This window comes from Oncorhynchus mykiss, chromosome 12 (assembly GCF_013265735.2).
Source record: "Oncorhynchus mykiss isolate Arlee chromosome 12, USDA_OmykA_1.1, whole genome shotgun sequence".
NCBI lineage: Eukaryota > Metazoa > Chordata > Actinopteri > Salmoniformes > Salmonidae > Oncorhynchus > Oncorhynchus mykiss.
Window position 1 is genome coordinate 93,141,642 of NC_048576.1, and position 24,574 is coordinate 93,166,215.

The 24,574-nt window shown below is 40.8% G+C and overlaps 1 protein-coding gene and 1 long non-coding RNA gene across 2 annotated transcripts; both read right to left on the minus strand.

Moving 5' to 3' along the window:
* Window positions 1–8,826: 8,826 nt before the first annotated feature.
* LOC110485276 (5-hydroxytryptamine receptor 3A) lies at window positions 8,827–11,321 on the minus strand. The gene is made up of 3 exons (XM_036939551.1): window positions 11,180–11,321; window positions 9,456–9,666; window positions 8,827–9,080 (listed from the first exon to the last, which is right to left on the minus strand). Exons 1-3 carry the CDS (start codon window positions 11,291–11,293, stop codon window positions 8,827–8,829), a joined length of 579 nt encoding a protein of 192 aa, XP_036795446.1. The 5' UTR covers window positions 11,294–11,321.
* Window positions 11,322–21,369: 10,048 nt separating this feature from the next.
* LOC110487466 lies at window positions 21,370–24,347 on the minus strand. Its single transcript, XR_002468253.2, has 3 exons — window positions 24,312–24,347; window positions 24,136–24,210; window positions 21,370–21,715 (listed from the first exon to the last, which is right to left on the minus strand). It is a non-coding gene; the product is annotated as an uncharacterized LOC110487466 (long non-coding RNA).
* Between the last annotated feature and the right edge of the window lie 227 nt (window positions 24,348–24,574).

Genomic DNA, 24,574 nt, shown 5'->3' on the forward strand with positions numbered 1-24,574 from the left:
AACAGGCAGGATATAACCCCCACCCACTTAGCATGGTGGTTCCTTCCTCTGATGAAAGCATCAGGAACAACTGAATCATTTCCAGACTTTTCTGTTGAGAATAACCAGATGTACTTTGGGGGTCCACATGTACACTGCACCTCTACCATGACCACAGGAGATGGGTCATGGATGATATGGTGTTCTGCGTTTCAGCAGAAATGTTCCATTACTGTGTGTTTGAGAGCCATAGAGAAGAGGATATACCATGCCATCTCTAGTCTGTAAACATGGCAGAATGACTCCCAGTTTCCCAGACACATGTTCTCCACAGTAATAGCTTCATCTGTGTCTGGGAAACCGGCCCATTATGTATTTATCCATACACACCTCAGGAGGAATTTATAATAAGCACAATCCTTTAGAAAAATACTATTTGTCGAGAAATGTATGCAGATATGTTACATGGGTGTAGTTCTCAACAGAAGTCAGGAGAGTGTTTATGTAATCGTTGACAGGCTTTCACCCTGACAAATGCTGATGTTAGTGGCTAAAGCATTTTCTTTTTATCTATTACATTACTAGCAACAGACACATATTATTCCTGAGTTATGTCGGTCTGGTCCTACCAATAACTGAGGCTTATATAAACAGGCAGACATCCAAACGTGCCACTTTTAAAAGAAGACTTCTTCAGATACACACAGTTTTATTTTATTGTTACAATCATATACTACTTATTCTATAGCTTAATTACATACAGGTAACTACCAAAATCAACTACCAGTAGCGAGGCATGGATAAAATGATGTGGCTGTTCAGTACTGATTTGTTTGTGTGTGGACGTTTAACTATACAAGAATAGTAAACCAACCAAAATATGACCAACTGGGGACATTTTGTTGTCTCCACAAGTTCAACTGCTGTTTCTAGGGGGTTTAGGGTAAAGATTAGAATTAGTGTTAGGGTTAGAATTAGGGTTGGGAGCTAGGGTTAGGAGGTTTAGGGCTAAGGGTAGGTTTTCAGGTTAAGGTTAGAGTACGGGTTAGGGAAAATTGGATTTTGAATGAGACTGAATTGTGTGTCCCCACAAGGTTAGTTGTTCAAGACTGTGTGCGTGTGCATGCAAAGTTGAAAAAACATGTTGACTCACCCTACTTGTAGAGAAACGCCAATGCCATCCTCCTGTCTTTCATGACTCTGTCATACAGTACACACTTTTAGTTTCAGTTCTCCTAGGCTACCTGGCTAAAATACTTGCTCGCAACCAAACTTCCTTTCATGGGCAACGATGTGCCGCTAGTAAACATTGGCCTACTACAGTACATTAGCTACATATTGAACTTCCATCCTCTCAGGCCAGGGGCACAATGTATGAATTAATGGTTGTATCAGAATCGCTGGCATAATCATTGGTCAGTAAGGAGAATTAAATAAAACCACATGTCCAAATCCCTATCTCCATCCAAGGCTAATTTAGGAAAGAGACAATTCATTATTTTTAATTTTTTTACTGAGTTTTATGTTATTGGTGTTACCGCCTAGAAAAGAACTGCTCAAAGGCATGGTCCTAATCCTGGGTCAAGTCTAAAAAATGGCAGAATTGTAGTGTATGTACAGAATACCCATGTTGTACAATTTTTCATCCACTAGATGACAGTAATGTACTACCACCTCTACTGAAAGGTAATAGATCACACTTGTATGGAGCTGTTTGAAAATGTAACGTGAACAGAAAGCCCATTTTCCAGTCGTTTTTGGGTCAAGAGTAAAAAAAAAAAAAAAAAAGTAAAACACAGTCCTAATTTCAATGTAGTAATTCTTGCTCATTTGCCCCTGGTTGTGAAACGGAGCCATATTCTTTGACCTATTAGCAACCTCAGTGCTAAAAGGTTCTTGCTGCTCCCACAGGATATCCGAATGTCAAAAGTGTACACCGCTGAACGTAGAGACTGGGTTTAAAAACTCTCGTAGGGTGTTTGCCTTTACAATTTTGGTGGGTGCTATGCTGACCCAAAGGTTCCATGGCCACAATATAACTAAATAATGAATGAGAATGTCATGGTAATTTTAGTGGCAAGTTGGAGAATAGTTTGCCCACTATGGCTCTGTACCTACCTACACCTACTTAGTGTAATATTTCTGTTGCTGCTAATGGACACAGATTGAGGCTAGTCCTAGAGTAAAAATCAAGCTCAGTGGAGATGATTTATTGAAAGTGCTTTTGTTGTTGTCTAGGACTAGGCTTAATCTGTGTCAGGGAAACCAGGGCTGCGGTCAGTACGTGTTTACGTTCTGGAACGTTCAATTGAATGGAAACGGTGCTGTGCTGCACGATCAGTAAAAAAATGAATGGGAGGGGTTGGGTTGGGGAACTCTGTCAGCATGGCCACTGCCCTTTAAACATGTCACTCATTGCTTCAATTCACACTTCGCCGCACCCACCAAACGGGAGCAAACATACCTAAAAAGTCTGTTCAAGAATGTACAACGGCATTTTTGGAAAACGTGTTGTTCGGTACAAACCGTTCTGCAACATAGCAAACAGACCGCACGTCTGCCCTTAATGTTTATTTAAATAGTTTTATTTAACTAGGCAAGTCAGTTAGGAACACATTCTTATTTACAATGACGACCTACCCCTGCCGCCCTATGGGACTCCCAATCACGTCCGGATGTAATACAGCTTGGATTCCAACCAGGAACTGTAGTGACGCCTCTTGCACTGAGATGCAGTGCCTTAGACCGCTGCACCACTTCAGTATATAATATGACTTGTACTTAATACTTTAAAAAAGTCTCTGTCAGTATGACATCTACTGGCTTTTTTGGTACTTCAGTTATCCACTGGTGTCTGATCTCTGGCTCCTTGTCTGTTGTTTGTGGAGATGCTCTGAAAACAAAAAGTCAGGATTGAATGCATTGAGTTGCACATTCTACAAGTTGCGTTGGCTACTAGGCAGTATGTCTACAATAGGTGCCTTAAAACAGCACTAAAACTACCACTGCAGTGCTATAATATAATGCAATGTGTGGTTTGAAGCAATTATATTCACCTTCTAGTGCATTTCTTTAATGGAATTTATATCCATTACATCAGTCCAGAAATGAACACACACGCACCAGGGTCAGGCTTTTCCTGCCTCACCATAAGCTCTCACCATTGACCACACGGCCTTCTTTAATGAGCTTCAAAAAACATTTTGGCTTTTTATATATTGTATTGACACGATTTGTCAGGCTTTGACACCGCACTCCTACATCGTCCAAGACTTTTATGTGTAAGGGCACCCAGTCTTCTGTTTGTGCCTGTAGGTTCGGTCCTTGGGCTATGAATCTTTATCACTCTACTGCCATAATCATGCAGCAAACCTTTCACATTAGGAAATGCCCAGTGAGACAGTGTCATGACAATTTATTTAGGTTACAATGGTAGAACATTACTGCCATCTAGTGGATAAAAACCACACTTGATGCAAATTGAAACATTCAATTTATTTTACCTTTATTTAACTAGGCAAGTCAGTTAAGAACAAATTCTTATTTTCAATAATATTTTCTTATTATCCTTCCTGTTTGGCCCTGTCTGGGGGTGTCCTCGGAGTGGGCCACAGTGTCTCCTGACCCCTCCTGTCTCAGCCTCCAGTATTTATGCTGCAGTAGTTTATGTGTCGGGGGCTAGGGTCAGTTTGTTATATCTGGAGTACTTCTCCTGTCCTATTTGGTGTCCTGTGTGAATCTAAGTGTGCGTTCTCTAATTCTCTCCTTCTCTCTCGGAGGACCTGAGGACCATGCCCCAGGACTACCTGACATGATGACTCCTTGCTGTCCCCAGTCCACCTGGCTGTGCTGCTGCTCCAGTTTCAACTGTTCTGCCTTATTATTATTCGACCATGCTGGTCATTTATGAACATTTGAACATCTTGGCCATGTTCTGTTATAATCTCCACCCGGCACAGCCGGAAGAGGACTGGCCATCCCACATATGCTCTCTCTAATTCTCTCTTTCTTTCTCTCTCTCGGAGGACCTGAGCCCTAGGACCATGCCCCAGGAATACCTGACATGATGACTCCTTGCTGTCCCCAGTCCACCTGACTGTGCTGCTGCTCCAGTTTCAACTATTCTGCCTTATTATTATTCGACCATGTTGGTCATTTATGAACATTTGAACATCTTGACCATGTTTTGTTATAATCTCCACCCGGCACAGCCAGAAGAGGACTGGCCACCCCACATAGCCTGGTTCCTCTCTAGGTTTCTTCCTAGGTTTTGGCCTTTCTAGGGAGTTTTTCCTAGCCACCGTGCTTCTACACCTGCATTGCTTGCTGTTTGGGGTTTTAGGCTGGGTTTCTGTACAGCACTTTGAGATATCAGCTGATGTACGAAGGGCTATATAAATAAATTTGATTTGATTTGATGACGGCCTAGGAACAGTGGGGTAACTGCCTGTTCAGCGGCAGAACGACAGATTGTCAGCTCGGGGATTTGAACTTGCAACCTTCTGGTTACTAGTCCACTAACCACTAGGCTACCCTGCCGCCCCAAATCAATTTAATCAAAGTGCTGTTGAACAAGAGTGAGCAAAATTTAGGATGAGGGGTGTTGTGATGTGACTTGCATTAATGTGATGACTGTTATTTATCGAGTCAACTAACTGTTGAAATGAATAATGTAACAATTAACTCATTAGGAATTTGGGGCACCACAGAAGAAGTTGATTATTCAGTACTACACAAATTGATTTAATTACTAACTAACTAAATAACAACACAGTATACACATACACACTTACATGAGACAAAGGTCCCTAGTGGACTGACAAGATATGACGGCTTGGTACACATGGAGAGGGAGGGGTAGATAAAAGGAGGAAGAGACAAAGAGTCAAAATTATTGTACATTTGGAAACTACCCTCAAAATAATAATAATAATACTTTGTTCACGATCGGCGGTGGATGTGACTCGATGGATATAATATCGTTTTCATTTTTTTCACTCCGTTTTGACTCGGAATTCAAAATAACAAAATGTACAGCTGTATGGAGTGTACGGCTTAAAGTGGTCCTTCAGGGTTATCTTTGGTCTCTTTGTTGCCTCTCTGATTAATGCCCTCCTTGCCTGGTCCGTGAGTTTTGGTGGACGGCCCTCTCTTGGCAGGTTTGTTGTGGTGCCATATTCTTTCCAGTTTTTTAATAATGGATTTAATGGTGCTCCATGGGATGTTCAACATTTCTGATATTTTTTTATTACCCAACCCTGATATGTACTTCTCCAGAACTTTGTCCCTGACCTGTTTGGAGAGATCCTTGATCTTCATGGTGCCGCTTGCTTGGTGGTGCCCCTTGCTTAGGGGTGTTGCAGAATCTGGGCACTTCAGAACAGGTGTGTATATATACTGAGATCATGTGACACTTAGATTGCACACAGGTGGACTTTATTTTACTAATTATGTCACTTCTGAAGGTAATTGGTTGCACTAGATCTTATTTAGGGGCTTCATAGCCATTTCCGTTCTATATTTTTTACATTTGATTTATTCATTTCACTTCACCAATTTGGACTATTTTGTGTACGTCCATTACATGAAATCCAAATAAAAATCCATTTAAATTACAGGTTGTAATGCATCAAAATAGGAAAAACGCCTCGGGGGGATGATTACTTTTGCAAGGCACTGTATGTCAAGTATATTTTTAATTCAGCACTGTTCAATATTGATGCAGTAAGAATTTCATACAGAACGCTGGTACAGTGATATTCATTTATTATGGTCCTTTACCTGTACTTTACACAGATGTGACCATGATTTCTCCAAACACCCTGAGAGATACCACAAATACAGCCCAGCGCAGGTGGAGGAGATGATCGAGAGACTATTTGATATCTCAGCCTGAGGTTGAGAACCTGCTTAGTTAGGAGATAATATAAGGCCTTCACACTGCCTCTATAGGAAATAACACACTGTTGATTTGTTTCCACACTACTAATACTACAGCTACAGTCCACTGTCCATGTATTCATTAGAATTCTAATTGCTAAATGCATTATTCCACATATGACTATCTATTTTTAAACATGTTGCAATTTAAAGCTCTAGTGAAGAATACACAAATACATTTTTTTCCCACACAGAAGCTCAAAAGGTAGCTTTTTGCTAGTTCTTGCAAAATTTGTGATGACCAAACCATAGAGAATGATAGAGACCTCTTGTGGCCAAACGCCTGTATTAGCATTGGCAGCAGCATTGGACTTGAACCATTTTGAAGGAAGGACTAAGGAAGGATCACATGATTCCATTTGGGTCATCAGTAGGGATCAGCCAATTAATTATTGTGAGCAAACATTCCATAACTACATGTGGCAGTAAATCATCAACCTTAACTTTATACCTGTTCACTACATGTGGCAGTAAATCATCAACCTTAACTTTATACCTGTTCACTACATGTGGCAGTAAATCATCAACCTTAACTTTATACCTGTTCACTACATGTGGCAGTAAATCATCAACCTTAACTTTATACCTGTTCACTACATGTGGCAGTAAATCATCAACCTTAACTTTATACCTGTTCACTACATGTGGCAGTAAATCATCAACCTTAACTTTTTACCTGTTCACTACATGTGGCAGTAAATCATCAACCTTAACTTTATACCTGTTCACTACATGTGGCAGTAAATCATCAACCTTAACTTTATACCTGTTCACTACATGTGGCAGGATGCACCCTTTCAGTTTGTTTACCAACTCATAGAAATAGTAGAAGAAGAAAATTGACTACTTCAAAATGGAGATTGCCTCAATGGCGCTGCCTGTGCTCTCACAGACACCATAATAGGAACGGTATAGGAATGCTTTCTCTATCATATGACCACCATTTCTTTTAATATTTTTGTTAAAAGCAAATTAACAATTTAGTATTCACAGAATTCTAAATGGTTGATCTCGCATGAAGAACCAAAGGAGAAATATAAAATGACGACTGCGTAAACAATGAGGACAGTGAGATAGATACAGAAACAGATCAAGTCCACTTTGTTGGCAAGGCGATGGCGTCTTGCTTTTTTCTGATCTTGTGCAGCCATTTTGTCGAGAAATTTCACCACCTTTTGGAGGGCTGTATTCTTCTTTTCCTCAGAGGCTTTCAGTTTGATGACAGTAATATCAGATTTGGATACTAGACAAAGTAAGAGAGAGGGAAAAAAAATATATAAGTTATTATAAAATAAGTGGTTCGAGCCCTGAATACTGATTTGGCTGACAGCCATGGTATATCAGACCGTATACCACGTGTATGACAAAACATACATTTTTACTGCACTAATTTAGTTGGTAACCAGTTTTATAATAGCAAAAAGGTCTCTCTGGGGTTTGTGGTATATGTCCAATATACCACGGGTAAGGGCACTCTGCGTTGTGACGTGCTTAAGAACAGCCCTTAGCCGTGATATATTGGCCATACAGTATACCACGTCCCCTCAGGCCTTATTACCTAAATATAACACTATTAAATAAGAGATAAAAAACGAAGACATTTTTGTAAAAACTATTTGTAACCGTATTCATTTTATCACAGTTGATTGTTGTAATCGGATTTACTCGAGATCAGAAAACCCAGACGTGTGCTTTAAATGCAGGTAAAGAAACATACCTCATTCACAAATTACTGCGCCGTCACTCATTCACACAACTCACAACGCATCTGTATGTTCCTTCACTCATTCACACATTGATCAAAGCTAAGAAACGATCCCGAGAGCTAAAAATGCACAGGATTTAGTGAGGAATTGAAGATGAATAATATTAAACTCGTATCTGTTGATGACTTGTTAAACTGCCAGTATCAAATGTCTGCCAGTGTTGAATGTTATGGTTAAAGTTTGGCTCCATTCTGGGCCGGAAACACTGATAATGTATCTGTGACCCTGTGTGGTTCTATAGCAGCTGATGTTGTCTGTACGGCGCCAATAGCCAGGGTTGCTGTGCCTTGTTTAGATTTCCTACATTATTTAGTGACATTGTTGACAGAACACTTGTTCCTGAAAGCGGTTAAAAGGTTCTTCTCTAGGTAGGTGTATAACACAGGAGGCAGCTGACCGGAGGACTCATAATAATGACCGGGAACAGAGCTAATGGAATGGAAACAATGTGTTGAATGTATTTGATACAATTCCGCTCATTCCGCTCCAGCCATTACCATGAGCATGTCCTCACCAATTAAGGTGCCACCAACCTCCCGTGTACAACTACAACAAGTTAGGAAGTATCGATAAGCACGTGAACCCGGCACATGTGTGACTGGTGCCGGGGAATGACAGTCAGGAAGTGAGAGAGGGAGAGATGCGCTTGTTCTAATCGTGACAGCAGCCTTATCCTATACCCCGCCCGTTTCTTTACAGGCGATTTAGTTAGGCTATTTACAACGCTTCACACTATTTGTGACACAGATGCGTGCTGGCAGCTGAACATGTTCTGATCACAGGTAACTACAAAAAAGACTTGTATCATTATTGCATTTGGAAGTTTCCATATCCGTTATGATATTCGTTTTGTCCGATATTAGTTTTGTACTCGGCACATCCTTCATTTAAACCTTAAACCATTCATGACATAGTTTTCAGTGACAGATGAAAGATCAAATGGAGTAGCTGTCTGGACCAGCGTAAACGCCAGACAAATGATGCTAACAAGAAAAGATGCTGGGAAAGACTGCAGCTAAAGGGTACGAATTAAAAGGTTGAGCATTAAAATACAACTTGACTAGTTTATGATGATGAAAGTAATTTATGGGGTACCCAGTAAAACTAGTTGCAGTAACGTCATTATGACTTCATGGTCAGGTTATAAACGGTTGTATAAGGACGTTTTGTTAATGTCTTTGGAAACCATGAAAATATATCTTGCTCTGTGGATAACTGAGATGACAGAAGAATGAAAACGTTTACCCTCTTCATTGTCTGTGTCTTTAAGCAGTGAGTCTTTGGACTTGGAGAGGCTGCAGGGCCAGAGAGTGCCACACTTAGCCAGGCGTGTGAGCACCATAGACTGCAACGTGCTCAACACCAGGATGACCAAACAGAAACAGAAGTGCTTTCCTATGGAGAACGAGAGAGATGTGTGAGTGTTAAATGGTGGCAGAGAGGTCCTGTATACATGAAACCGACATCAGTGTGCTGCTACCAGTATATCTTTCTTTACTGTCCCTGTAACATACCGGGCTGGAAATAGTGAAACTCTGCTCCCAACAGATCACTAGGATCGCTGTTGCTGTTCAGGATCACTGCTCCCAAATTGACAACATACCAAACAAACTATTGAGCTGCAGAAAAATATCAAATTCGATAGCTCCCTTGGCGACATTTCAAGCTAGCTGTGAAATAAGCTTATGGAACATTCTTAACTCTGTTACATACACACCGTTTATAACAAAATGCTGTTTCATTCTGGTGCATTACACACGGGATACTCACGGATGATGGGGCTGCACTGGCCTCCTCCAGGCAGTAGGTCGTTGAGGATGATGAGGAACATGATGAAGCTGAGAACCAGTGTAACCTTGAATGAGATACGCTCGCCCCCTCCCAGTGGCAGGGAGAAGCTCACCACATCTGCCACAATGATCAGTATACTGGGCAGGACCAGGGACAGAAACGGGTTTTCAGACCGCATTTTCAGCGACACCTGTGAAGACAGACAGGTAGGCAAGAGAGAAAGAGTTTTTGCATCTAAACGTTAGTTTGACATTGAAAGAGAAGAGCATTACACTTCAAAATCAAACTGTCAGGTGTTTTCAGAACTCTAATGTCAATGAGTCCACATCCTTCACCATTGGTTGTGTACATCTAGCTAATGTTGATTCAAGAGTATTGTCTTTTTTGGGTGTAATTGTTGTTCAAGCTTCGCCTTATAAAACAGGAAGAGTAAAGTATCTTTACATATCCCACATAAACTACTGAAATCACCAGGAACACTCACTAACCCATAGATAAAGATACTTTACTCTACATGTCACATAAACTACTGAAATCACCAGGAACACTCACTAACCCATAGATAAAGATACTTTACTCTACATAAACTACTGAAATCACCAGGAGCACTCACTAACCCATAGATAAAGATACTTTACTCTACATGTCCCACATAAACTACTGAAATCACCAGGAACACTCACTAACCCATAGATAAAGATACTTTGCTCTACATGTCCCACATAAACTACTGAAATCATCAGGAACACTCACTAACCCATAGATAAAGATACTTTACTCTACATGTCCCACATAAACTACTGAAATCACCAGGAGCACTCACTAACCCATAGATAAAGATACTTTACTCTACATGTCCCACATAAACTACTGAAATCATCAGGAACACTCACTAACCCATAGATAAAGATACTTTACTCTACATGTCCCACATAAACTACTGAAATCACCAGGAACACTCACTAACCCATAGATAGATACTTTACTCTACATGTCACATAAACCACTGAAATCACCAGGAGCACTCACTAACCCATAGATAAAGATACTTTACTCTACATGTCACATAAACTACTGAAATCACCAGGAACACTCACTAACCTATAGATAAAGATACTTTACTCTACATGTCCCACATAAACTACTGAAATCACCAGGAACACTCACTAACCCATAGATAGATACTCTACATGTCACATAAACTACTGAAATCACCAGGAACACTCACTAACCCATAGATAGATACTCTACATGTCCCACATAAACTACTGAAATCACCAGGAACACTCACTAACCCATAGATAAAGATACTTTACTCTACATGTCCCACATAAACTACTGAAATCACCAGGAGCACTCACTAACCCATAGATAAAGATACTTTACTCTACATGTCACATAAACTACTGAAATCACCAGGAACACTCACTAACCCATAGATAAAGATACTTTACTCTACATGTCACATAAACTACTGAAATCACCAGGAACACTCACTAACCCATAGATAGATACTTTACTCTACATGTCACAGAAACTACTGAAATCACCAGGAACACTCACTAACCCATAGATAAAGATACTTTACTCTACATGTCCCACATAAACTACTGAAATCATCAGGAACACTCACTAACCCATAGATAGATACTTTACTCTACATGTCACATAAACTACTGAAATCACCAGGAACACTCACTAACCCATAGATAGTTGCGATCATCTCTGCCTCCTTTAGCATTGAGTTCCACCTCCTCGGTTAGCCAGTCTCCGCGGTTTGCACTAGTTGTGCTCACTTTCCCAAAGTTCAGGAACATGCCACATCCTGGAAAGGCAGATATTTGAAACCAGTTCAGTCATTCATAGATCATAACATAGCTTATAACAACAAAAAAAATGTTTCTAACCATAGGCATTGTGGGTGTAACGATTCACAACATATTTGGTTCCTGTTCATTCCAATGATTTTTGGCTCTTGGTTCGGTTTTATCTGGGTTCTCAGGAGAGGATGGGAAAAACTAAATGGATGGAAAAACCATCACATTAAAAAAAACAGTTTTAAATGAGAAATGATTTTGAGTAAAGTAGTCAACGTTTTAAACCCTACTACAGTGGTAGTAGCCTAACTAATATTTCTGAGGTAGCCACTTTGGTGTAACAACATCACTGATAGGATCCATTCTTACAGTGGCTCTGGTATCAGGTTCTAAGGTCATTAATATCAAAGCAATGTTTCTCAAGTTCATACTAGCTGTCAATCATGGCCCTAAGAAGCTGTTTGATTAATTCTGGCAGGCGTTCATTTGGACGATAACTTGCAGTAAATATTGTCGATCATTATTATTATAATTTACAAACAAGGGTGTAATGGTATTTTTTTCCTTCCTGAAACGGAGAAAAAACAGCCAAAACTCCAAGGACTGATCCAATCCAACATGTTTGTGAACCATTATATTCACTGTGTCCAGCCCACTAATGAGCACCAAAATAATATCTCACTGTGTCCAACCCACTAATGAGCACCAAAATAATATTCACTGTGTCCAGCCCACTAATGAGCACCAAAATAATATTCACTGTGTCCAGCCCACTAATGAGCACCAAAATAATATTCACTGTGTCCAACCCACTAATGAGCACCAAAATAATATTCACTGTGTCCAGCCCACTAATGAGCACCAAAATAATATTCACTGTGTCCAGCCCACTAATGAGCACCAAAATAATATTCACTGTGTCCAGCCCACTAATGAGCACCAAAATAATATTCACTGTGTCCAGCCCACTAATGAGCACCAACATAATATTCACTGTGTCCAGCCCACTAATGAGCACCAAAATAATATTCACTGTGTCCAGCCCACTAATGAGCACCAAAATAATATTCACTGTGTCCAGCCAACTAATGAGCACCAAAATAATATTCACTGTGTCCAACCCACTAATGAGCACCAAAATAATATTCACTGTGTCCAGCCCACTAATGAGCACCAACATAATATTCACTGTGTCCAGCCCACTAATGAGCACCAAAATAATATTCACTGTGTGCAGCCCACTAACAAGTACCAAAATGATATTCACTGTTTCCAGCCCACTAATGAGCACCAAAATAATATTCACTGTGTCCAGCCCACTAATGAGCACCAACATAATATTCACTGTGTCCAGCCCACTAATGAGCACCAACATAATATTCACTGTGTCCAGCCCACTAATGAGCACCAAAATAATATTCACTGTGTCCAGCCAACCAATGAGCACCAAAATAATATTCACTGTGTCCAGCCCACTAATGAGCACCAACATAATATTCACTGTGTCCAGCCCACTAATGAGCACCAACATAATATTCACTGTGTCCAGCCCACTAATGAGCACCAAAATAATATTCACTGTGTCCAGCCAACCAATGAGCACCAAAATAATATTCACTGTGTCCAGCCCACTAATGAGCACCAACATAATATTCACTGTGTCCAGCCCACTAATGAGCACCAAAATAATATTCACTGTGTCCAGCCCACTAATGAGCACCAAAATAATATTCACTGTGTCCAGCCCACTAATGAGCACCAAAATAATATTCACTGTGTCCAGCCCACTAATGAGCACCAACATAATATTCACTGTGTCCAGCCCACTAATGAGCACCAAAATAATATTCACTGTGTCCAGCCCACTAATGAGCACCAAAATAATATTCACTGTGTCCAGCCCACTAATGAGCACCAAAATAATATTCACTGTGTCCAGCCCACTAATGAGCACCAAAATAATATTCACTGTGTCCAGCCAACCAATGAGCACCAAAATAATATTCACTGTGTCCAGCCCACTAATGAGCACCAACATAATATTCACTGTGTCCAGCCCACTAATGAGCACCAAAATAATATTCACTGTGTCCAGCCCACTAATGAGCACCAAAATAATATTCACTGTGTCCAGCCCACTAATGAACACCAAAATAATATTCACTGTGTCCAGCCCACTAATGAGCACCAAAATAATATTCACTGTGTCCAGCCCACTAATGAGCACCAAAATAATATTCACTGTGTCCAGCCAACTAATGAGCACCAAAATAATATTCACTGTGTCCAGCCCACTAATGAGCACCAAAATAATATTCACTGTGTCCAGCCCACTAATGAGCACCAAAATAATATTCACTGTGTCCAGCCCACTAATGAGCACCAAAATAATATTCACTGTGTCCAGCCCACTAATGAGCACCAAAATAATATTCACTGTGTCCAGCCAACTAATGAGCACCAAAATAATATTCACTGTGTCCAGCCCACTAATGAGCACCAAAATAATATTCACTGTGTCCAGCCCACTAATGAGCACCAAAATAATATTCACTGTGTCCAGCCCACTAATGAGCACCAAAATAATATTCACTGTGTCCAACCAACTAATGAGCACCAAAATAATATTCACTGTGTCCAGCCCACTAATGAGCACCAAAATAATATTCACTGTGTCCAGCCAACTAATGAGCACCAAAATAATATTCACTGTGTCCAGCCCACTAATGAGCACCAAAATAATATTCACTGTGTCCAGCCCACTAATGAGCACCAAAATAATATTCACTGTGTCCAGCCCACTAATGAGCACCAAAATAATATTCACTGTGTCCAACCAACTAATGAGCACCAAAATAATATTCACTGTGTCCAGCCCACTAATGAGCACCAAAATAATATTCACTGTGTCCAGCCCACTAATGAGCACCAAAATAATATTCACTGTGTCCAGCCCACTAATGAGCACCAAAATAATATTCACTGTGTCCAACCAACTAATGAGCACCAAAATAATATTCACTGTGTCCAGCCCACTAATGAGCACCAAAATAATATTCACTGTGTCCAGCCCACTAATGAGCACCAAAATAATATTCACTGTGTCCAGCCCACTAATGAGCACCAAAATAATATTCACTGTGTCCAGCCCACTAATGAGCACCAAAATAATATTCACTGTGTCCAACCAACTAATGAGCACCAAAATAATATTCACTGTGTCCAGCCCACTAATGAGCACCAAAATAATATTCACTGTGTCCAGCCCACTAATGAGCACCAAAATAATATTCACTGTGTCCAGCCCACTAATGAGCACCAAAATAATATTCACTGTGTCCAGCCCACTAATGAGCACCAAAATAATATTCACTGTGTCCAGCCCACTAATGAGCACCAAAATAATATTCACTGTGTCCAGCCCACTAATGAGCACCAAAATAATATTCACTGTGTCCAACCCACTAATGAGCACCAAAATAATATTCACTGTGTGCAGCCCACTAAAAAGTACCAAAATTATATTCACTGTTTCCAGCCCCCTAACATGGCTCGATGGGTCAATTGAGGACGGTGAGGTTGAGCTATCAGGTTATAGCATTCATAGAGTTGACCGAAACAGTGGCGGTGTGTGTGTTTACTAGGAATTATATGCATTTTAACCCTCGTTCAGATCTGAAAATGGATGGTCTTGAGGTTGCATGAGTACATCTTCCTTAATGTCGTCCTATACTTGTTGGTGTGTGCTATCAGCCTCCTAAGCAGAACCATTTCTATGATTTACTTGAATCGAATTGTATTTTCTGATAGAGAATGTATTCTGCTTGGTGATTTTAATACAAATGTGCAGTTATCACCCAAGAAAAGTACACTAGTAAATGCCCTATATAACTTGAATCAGTTATTTGGACTAAAACAACTGATTGTTGAGCAAACCCGGTTCGGTATTGACAGTAAATCAACTTTGGATTTGATTATTGTATCAGATCAAGAGAACATCTGTCAGTCAGGAGTCTTAAATATTGGTTTTAGTGATCATATGATAACCTACTGTACCCGTAAGAAATCCAAAATACTACTAGAGGCAGGTAATAAATACACATGAAGGTACGGTCTATGAAACAATACTCAAAAGTACGTTTTGTAGAAGTACTTTACATTTTGTATTGGTCTCCTGTACTAAACTGTGATGATGTTGATCAAGCTTGGTATCTTTTTAAAGATCTGTTTCTGTCTGCACTCGAATCTCTGGCTTCGATTTAAACAAATTCCAGTCAAACAGCGGTCAGGGAAATGCATCATTTCTGAGATCTTAGACCTCATACGGAAAAGGCATCGCTACCTGGCCAGATTCAGAAGGACAAATCTACAACAAGATTATGACGGTTATATTAACTGTAGAAACCAGGCAAGATACAAAATGGAAAAGGCCAAATCCCAACATTATATAGACGCCGTTAATGACAACTTACATCTGTCTCGTAAACTGTGGAAAATGTTAAAGGACATTGGCTTAAAAACTCCCCATAAGGTAAAATCCTGTAGTATTGGCCTGGATATTGATGATGTTTTATGCTATCAGCAGGCAAAGGTTGCAAATGATTTTAACACATTTTTTTACCACTATAGCCTCATCTCTGGTTAAGAAGTTACTCACCTGCTCTGGACACTATGGCCAGTCTTTCATTAACACCATTTACCATACCAAAGGTATCACACATTTTTTGTTTGAGGTGTGCATGGTAACAGAGGACAATGTTTCCAATCTTCTATGCTTAATGAGCACAAACAAAGCAACTGGGCTGGATAACCTTCCTGCAAGATTCATAAAGGATAGTGCTTGTGTCACTGCTAAAATGATAACGCATATTGTAAACCTTTATATTAGTAGTGGTACATTTCCCAAGGATCTCAAAACAGCCCGGATGGTTCCGCTCCACAAGAAGAGCAGTAAAACAAATGGCCTGTGTCAATCCTCACAACCTTCCAAAGTTTTTAATCAACTTGAGGGATACCTTCTGGAGCACAAACTTCTTTATGAACTCCAATCTGGCTTTAGAACGTCTCATTCCACTGATACTTGACTTATCCACCTATCTGACCAACAGAACACAAGTATGTAATGGTGATGTTTTGTCAGAGGCCAAAGAAATATCCTGTGGAGTACTGCAGGGATCCATTTTAGGGCCTCTCTTATTTCTTATATACGTTAATGATATGCCAGATACAGTAGTACAAACTCTTGTTTTATGCTGATGATTCAGCCATACTGGTATCAGCTTCTTTTCTCTGTATATATCAATGATGTTGCTCTTGCTGCGGGCGATTCCCTGATCCACCTCTACGCAGACGACACCATTCTGTATACTTCTGGCCCTTCCTTGGACACTGTGCTATCTAACCTTCAATGCCATACAACACTCCTTCTGTGGCCTCCAACTGCTCTTAAACGCTAGTAAAACCAAATGCAAGCTTTTCAACCGTTCGCTGCCTGCACCCGCACGCCCGACTAACATCACCCTGGATGGTTCCGACCTAGAATATGTTGACATCTATAAGTACCTAGGTGTCTGGCTAGACTGTAAACTCTCCTTCCAGACTCATATCAAACATCTCCAATCTAAAATCAAATCTAGTGTTGGCTTTCTATTCCGCAACAAAGCCTCCTTCACTCATGCCGCCAAACTTACCCTAGTAAAACTGACTATCCTACCGATTCTCGACTTCGGCGATGTCATCTACAAAATAGCTTCCAATACTCTACTCAGCAAACTGGATGCAGTTTATCACAGTGCCATCCGTTTTGTTACTAAAGCACCTTATACCACCCACCACTGCGACCTGTATGCTCTAGTCGGCTGGCCCTCGCTACATATTTGTTGCCAGACCCACTGGCTCCAGGTCATCTACAAGTCCATGCTAGGAAAAGCTCCGCCTTATCTCAGTTCACTGGTCACGATGGCAACACCCACCCGTAGCACGCGTTCCAGCAGGTGTATCTCACTGATCATCCCTAAAGCCAACACCTCATTTGACTGCCTTTCCTTCCAGTTCTCTGCTGCCTGTGACTGGAACGAATTGCAAAAATCGCTGAAGTTGGAGATTTTTATCTCCCTCACCAACTTCAAACATCTGCTATCTGAGCAGCTAACCGATCGCTGCAGCTGTACGTAGTCCATCGGTAAATAGCCCACCCAATTTACCTACCTCATCCCTATACTGTTTTTATTTATTTACTTTTCTGCTCTTTTGCAAACCTCACCTATCTCTACCTGCACATGACCATCTGATCATTTATCACTCCAGTGTTAATCTGCAAAATTGTAATTATTCGCCTACCTCCTCATGCCTTTTGCACACAATGTATATAGACTCTTTTTTTATACTGTGTTATTGACTTGTTTATTGTTTACTCCATGTAACTGTGTTGTTGTCTTTTCACACTGCTATGCTTTATCTTGGCCAGGTCGCAGTTGTAAATGAGAACTTGTTCTCAACTAGCCTACCTGGTTAAATAAAGGTGAAATAAATAAAAATCAGGGAAGGATACAGTTTACATAAAGACCCTGAGTAAGGAATTGCATTTTGTTCGAGATTGGTTGTCTGACAACAAATTGTCACTACATTTGTGAAAAACTGAATCGATTTTGTTTGGAACAAAACGTAGATTGCTTAGGGCTGACAAGATAACGGTAAACTGTGCAGGCAAGGAGATTGAATCTCAAACAAGTGTAACTTATCTTGGTGTGTTCCTAGATCAATCCCTTTCTGGAGACCTGATTGCTGCTAAAATTCTTTCTAAAATGGCAAACAAATTGACATTATTATATCGTAACACTAGATATTTTAACATTAAAGTTAAGAAACTGCTTCTCTCAACCTTGATTCAGTGTCATTTTGATTATGCCTGCTGTGCTTGGTATAGTGGGCTTTCAAAAAAGCTGAAAAAGAGAATGCAGGTCATGCAAAATAATGTTATCAGGTATATGCTGAATGTCCCCGCTAGGACCCATTTAGGGGTACAGGAGTTCTGGGAGATGGGCTTGTTGCCTTTGGAGTCCAGAGTGGACCAACTTAAACTTAATCATATGTTTGACATCTTAAATAATCGTGCTCCAGGTTATATGAAAAAACCACATTGAAATGGTCTATAACCAACACAGTCTCAATACCAGAGCTAGTGTTATGTCTTGTAAAATCCCAAGAGTAAACAGTACTGCGAGGAGCACGTTTTTCCATACAGTCATTTGTCTATGGAATAGTCTTCTCTTGGAGATCAAGCAAATAAAAAGTAAAAATAGCTTTAAAAAGCAGGCAAAATGTTTCATTTGGACAAGGTTGTCTAAGTAAAGGAAACCACTCCACTGCCCCTTGTGCCCCCTACTGGTGGTCAGGTGGATTTATTTGAAGGATCGGTATGATGTTCAATGAACAGATTGTTTTAATGTGAAATGAATATGGTTGATTTTTAAGGTTAGGGAGAAGGGCAGTGAATAGTGCCACTTTTCTGGGATGTCAATATAAATGAATGTATTTATGGTTGTTTATAATTTTGTCTGGTCTTTTAATCATTATATGTGTTATTGTTTTTACCATTGAGGACCACTTTGGAAACACGTTTTAATGAATACTTTCAAGTGATATCCTCTGGGTCCACATTGTACATTTTGTTGTATATGTCTGTTCCCCCAAATAAATTCAACTAAAAATCAATTTAAAAAACCACCAAAAATAATATTTACTGTGTCCAGCCCAAAAATAAAAACTAGACAGTCAGGGAGCATAGAAAATTCCAAAGATGACAAATAAACTGAATTGCATTATATACTGAATTGAAGTAGGCTACACAGATTTAAAAATGTTTTAGTTGTTTTTAGTAACATCTTGTTTTTATTAAGATCTTTGGTAAGTAAGTAAGTGTGCAAGAGCGGTTTAGCAGACAGAATGAGGATTGAAGTGATGCACTTACCACTAAATACCCATACATTGATTCCGATGGCACAGAAATCTGAAGCGAAGGGGTAGTTGTACAGATTGACCTCACAGCCCACCACAGTGTTCATGATGACCATGTGCTCTATAGTCCCGTTGCTGTGCACCAGTAAATCCTTGTTGCCGTGCTTCATCGTTGTTTGCACTCTTTAGACATGAGAGGTTGAGGACAGACTGAGGATTGATGTACTAAAACTGTCACACCTAAACATTTGGCCACTCTAAACAGACAACTGAAGATTGATCTAGTGAACATGTAAACGTCGGTTTGGCGTCTCTAGCTTGAACAGTTCAAGAGTTATTGTTGGTGAGTTTTATTTCATGCTAATTTATGCAATGCTTATAGTTGATAAACATTTTGAATAGCTTACTGTGTATTCCTATGGTTCTCATTCAAACCCATGTTAATTTAAATGGTTATAGTTCAGAAAGTCTAAATAGTATAACAAATCTGTATAAAAACAATCTAAGTTGTCTCAGTTTGAACATGTAAACGCTGGTTGGTGTCGATAGCTTGACTGGTGTAAGAGCAGTGGCATATTTAAAATGCTTTCCATTCAACCCTATGGAGCTTTTATGATCATTTAAAATGGTTATAGTTCTAAAAGTCTAAATGTTATAACAATTCTGAATGCAAGCACTCAGTCTGGACATTTGGAAGTTGGTTTCGTGTTAGTAACTTAAATCGTTTAAACTCTAGAGTAGGCGGAAGAAATATAATAACCATGATACTAATAAGACTGAGATAAATCTAGAAGTGTGCTTTTCCGTCACCAAGCCTCCTAAAATGAATGAAACCTAACATAGGTTATTGTATTCTGTTGTAAGTGGACTCACCCATTAGTCACATGGAGTTCAGGAGTCCAGATTTTGCTGACAGGCAGGACCACCACATCATGATGATAGACGGATGTGTCCCATGATAAATCAGGGTCTTCCCAAGACTAGTTTTAAATCAAATCAAATGTTATTTGTCACATGCTCTGAATACAAATGCCGAATACAACAAGTGTAGACCTTACCGTGAAATGCTGAATACAACAGGTTTAGACCTTACCGTGAAATGCTTACTTACGAGCCCTTTACCAACAATGCAGTTCAAGAGTTAAGAATATATTTACTAAATAAACTAAAGTAAAAAATAACACAATAAAATAACTATAACGAGGCTATATACAGGGTGTACCGGTACCGAGTCAGTGTGGAGGCTATATACAGGGGGTACCGGTACCGAGTCAGTGTGGAGGCTATATACAGGGTGTACCGGTACCGAGTCAGTGTGGAGGTTATATACAGGGGGTACCGGTACCGAGTCAGTGTGGGGGCTATATACAGGGGGTACCGGTACCGAGTCAGTGTGGAGGTTATATACAGGGGGTACCGGTACCGAGTCAGTGTGGGGGCTATATACAGGGGGTACCGGTACCGAGTCAGTGTGGGGGCTATATACAGGGTGTACCGGTACCGAGTCAGTGTGGAGGCTATATACAGGGGGTACCGGTACCGAGTCAGTGTGGGGGCTATATACAGGGGGTACCGGTACCGAGTCAGTGTGGGGGCTATATACAGGGGGCACCGGTACCGAGTCAGTGTGGGGGCTATATACAGGGGGTACCGGTACCGAGTCAGTGTGGGGGCTATATACAGGGTGTACCGGTACCGAGTCAGTGTGTGGGGGTACAGGTTAGTCTAGGTCATAGGTCATTTATAGATGTAGGTAGGGGTAAAGTTTGACATGCATAGATAATAAACAGTGAGTAGCAGCAGAGTAAAAACAAAAGGAGGGGTGTCAATGTAAATAGTCCGGCTGGCCATTTGATTCATTGTTCAGCAGTCTTATGGCTTGGGGGAAGAATCATAGTCATGAGAAGTATTACAAAATGGCACATTTACTTGAATGTCTCCCTTGATGTTTGATGTGTACTTACCAGTATGACCTGCAGACGACTCTCGAAGCGGAGGTTTTTTGTATCCTATTAGGAAGAGAATAATTCCTCATCACATAACCTATTGACAGTTATATCATTATCTCTGAAACTCATCACATTGTACAAAACTAAATTAAAAGGAACAGAAAGTGACTTACGACAGACAGAGTTTCATACACTATTAACGGCACACTGATATTTGAGATGCATGATGGAGACTGTGGCTGACTCAGAGCTTCTTTCGCAATCAGCATGCTGGCCAGACATCGACGTGTTGTACAGGAGGGTGTCGTTGCCCTGGATGAAGTGGCTGTGTTGGATGGTTGGTTTGTACTGGCTGTGTTGAATGGTTGGTTTGTACTGGCTGTGTTGGATGGTTGGTTTGTACTGGCTGTGTTGGCTGTATTGGGTGCTTGGCCTGCATTGGCTGTATTGGATGCATTGCCTGGAGTCATTTCACTAGCTAAAATGGCTGCATTGGATGGAGGGTCTGCTGCAGACACTGTGGAACCAGAGACAGGTATTTAATTTCAGAATAGTACATTGGATTTATATAGTGCTTTTCCAGGAACCAATGATGCTTTCCAATAGTTCAACAACACAGTGCAAGAAATGACCAACTTAATCTAAATGAAATGGGATAAGGTTGTTGCATGTCTTCATAGTAGTGACTCAATATTTGTCAAAAGTGACCTGATACTCTATCGCTAGTCCATTATCGCCCCAATACACTACATGACCAAAAGTATGTGGACATTTCATGAAGCTTGCGACAAACAGTTATTGTGCTGATGTTGTTTCCAGAGGCAGATTAGTGTTGCAACCGAGGACAGACAATTTTTAGACACTACACGTTTCAGCGCTAGGTGGTCTCGTTCTGTGTGCTTGTGTGGCCTAACACTTTGCGGCTGAGCCGTTGCTCCTAGCTATTTCCACTTTACAATAACAGCACTTACAGTTGACCGGAGCCACATTGAAAGGCACTGAGCTCATCAGTAAGGGCATTCTACTGCCAATGTCTGTCTATGGAGATTGCATGGCTGTGTGCTTGGTTTTATACACCTGTCAGCAACAGGTGTGGCTGAAATAGCCGGAATACACTAATTTGAAGAGGTGTTCACATACTTTTGTACATACAGTGCATTCGGAAAGTATTCAGACAACTTTCCCTCATTCCACATTTTGTTATGTTCTCAAATGGATCAAATAAAATAAAATCCTCATCAATCTACACACAATGCACCATAATGACAAAGTGAAAACAGGTCTTTAGAAATGTTTGCAAATTTATAAATCATAAAAAACCTAACCTAAGTATTCAGGCGCTTTGCTGTGAGACTCGAAATTGATCTTTCCATTGATCATCCTTGAGATGTTTCTACAACTTGATTGGAGTCAACCTGGGGTAAATTCAATTGATTGGACATGATTTGGAAAGGCACATCTATATTTATTTTACTAGGCAAGTCAGTTAAGAACTAATTCTTATTTTCAATGACGGCCTAGGAACAGTGGGTTAACTGCCTGTTCAGGGGCAGAACGACCTTGTCAGCTTGGGGATTTGAACTTGCAGCCTTTCGGTTACTAGTCCAACGCTCTAACCACTAGGCTACCCTGCCACCCCATATAAGGTCCCACAGTTGTCAGAGCAAAAACATGTCAGAGCAAAAACCAAGCCATGAGGTCGAAAGAATTGTCCGAAGAGCTCAGAGACAGGATTGTGTCAAGCACAGATCTGGGGAAGGGTAACAACATTTCTGCAGCATGGAAGGTCCCCAATAACACAGTGGCCTCCATCATTCTTAAATGGAAGAAGTTTGGAATCATCAAGACTCTTCCTAGTGCTGGACGCCCGGCCAAACTGAGCAATTGGGGGAGAAGGGCCTTGGTCGGGGAGGTGACCAAAATCCAGATGGTCACTCTGACAGAGCTCCAGAGTTCCTCTGTGGAGACGAGAGAACCTTCCAGAAGGACAACCATCTCTGCAGGTGGCAGATGGAAGCCACTCCTCAGTAAAACACCCACTTGGGGTTTGCCAAAAGGCACCTAAAGGACTCTCAGACCATCAGATTCCCCTGTCTGATGAAACCAAGATTGAGCTCTTTGGCCTGAATGCCAACCGTCGCGTCTGGAGGAAACCTAGCACCATTCCTACGGTGAAGTATGGTGGTGGCAGCATCATGCTCTGGGGATGTTTTCCAGTGGCATGGACTGGGAGACTAGTCAGGATTGAGGGAAAGATTAACGAATCAAAGTACACAGAGATCCTTGATGAAAAATTCCCCCAGAGCTTTCAGGACCTTTAGACTGCTGGGGTGAAGGTTCACCTTCCAACAAGACAACGACCCTAAGCACACAGCCAAGACAACGCAGGAGTGGCTTCGGGACAAGTCTCTGAATGTCCTCGAATGGCCCAGCCAGAGCCCGGACTTGAACCCGATCTAACATATCTGAAGAGACCTGAAAATAGCTGTGCAGCGATGCTCCCCATCCAACCTGACAGAGCTTGAGAGGATCTGCAGAGAAGAAAGGGAGAAACTCCCCAAATACAGGTGTGCCAAGCTTGTAGCTTCATACCCAAGAAGACTTCAGGCTGTAATCGCTGACAAAGGTGATTCAACGAAGTACTGAGTAAAGGGTCTGAATACTTATGTAAATGTGATATTTCTTGTTTTTTGGGGGAGGGGGTCAAACATTTCTTAAAACCAGTTTTGGCTTTGTCATTATGGGGTATTGTGTGTAGATTGATGAGGGGGAAAAATTATTTAATACATTTTAGAATAAGGCTGTAACGTAACAAAATGTGGAAAAAGTCAAGGGGTCTGAATACTTTACAAATGCTAATAGGAACAATAAAGATGACATTCTTCTGGTGTAATTTGTGTTGTTTTAAAAAGAGTAAAATGGAGCCCAATGTCTTACCTGTTAGCAAGAGTAGAGAGAAGAGACAACATTTCAGCACGCTGTGGTCCATGGGTCTCATCCCTGCACGTCCTCCTGTCACAAAGTACATGGTCAGTTAGACATTGTTGCACAGTCGTACTAGAAATGACGAGTTTCCTCCAATGAAACGGTTAGATGAAGGACTGAAAACCAACCTTTAGATGCTTAGTGATCACCACTTGCCTTCTCCTTTCCTCTCAAGCCAAAGCCACACCTGGGATGACCCTTATAAAGGCTGCTCTGGAACATGTGGTCACGGCAGTCTTCCATGAGAACATACACACCCCCACAAACTGTCTACATGTTATTATGATTCTTGATATTATACAGTGTGTGCTTGGCCATAATCCCCAAATAATGAGTTTTTAAATTAACCTCCCAGGATTCCTTTCACCATCCTGTGTAAACAACAACCACA

Bases quoted from the DNA above. Each gene is read 5' to 3' on its own strand.
- LOC110485276 (XM_036939551.1), bottom strand. From the start codon at position 11,293: ATGTTCCTGAACTTTGGGAAAGTGAGCACAACTAGTGCAAACCGCGGA. The intron at 9,667-11,179 runs GTTAGTGAGTGT...CTGTCTTCACAG, and splicing joins ATGATCGCAACTATCTATGG to GTGTCGCTGAAAATGCGGTC. The intron at 9,081-9,455 runs GTGAGTATCCCG...CGTTCTCCATAG, and splicing joins CCAGTGCAGCCCCATCATCC to GAAAGCACTTCTGTTTCTGT.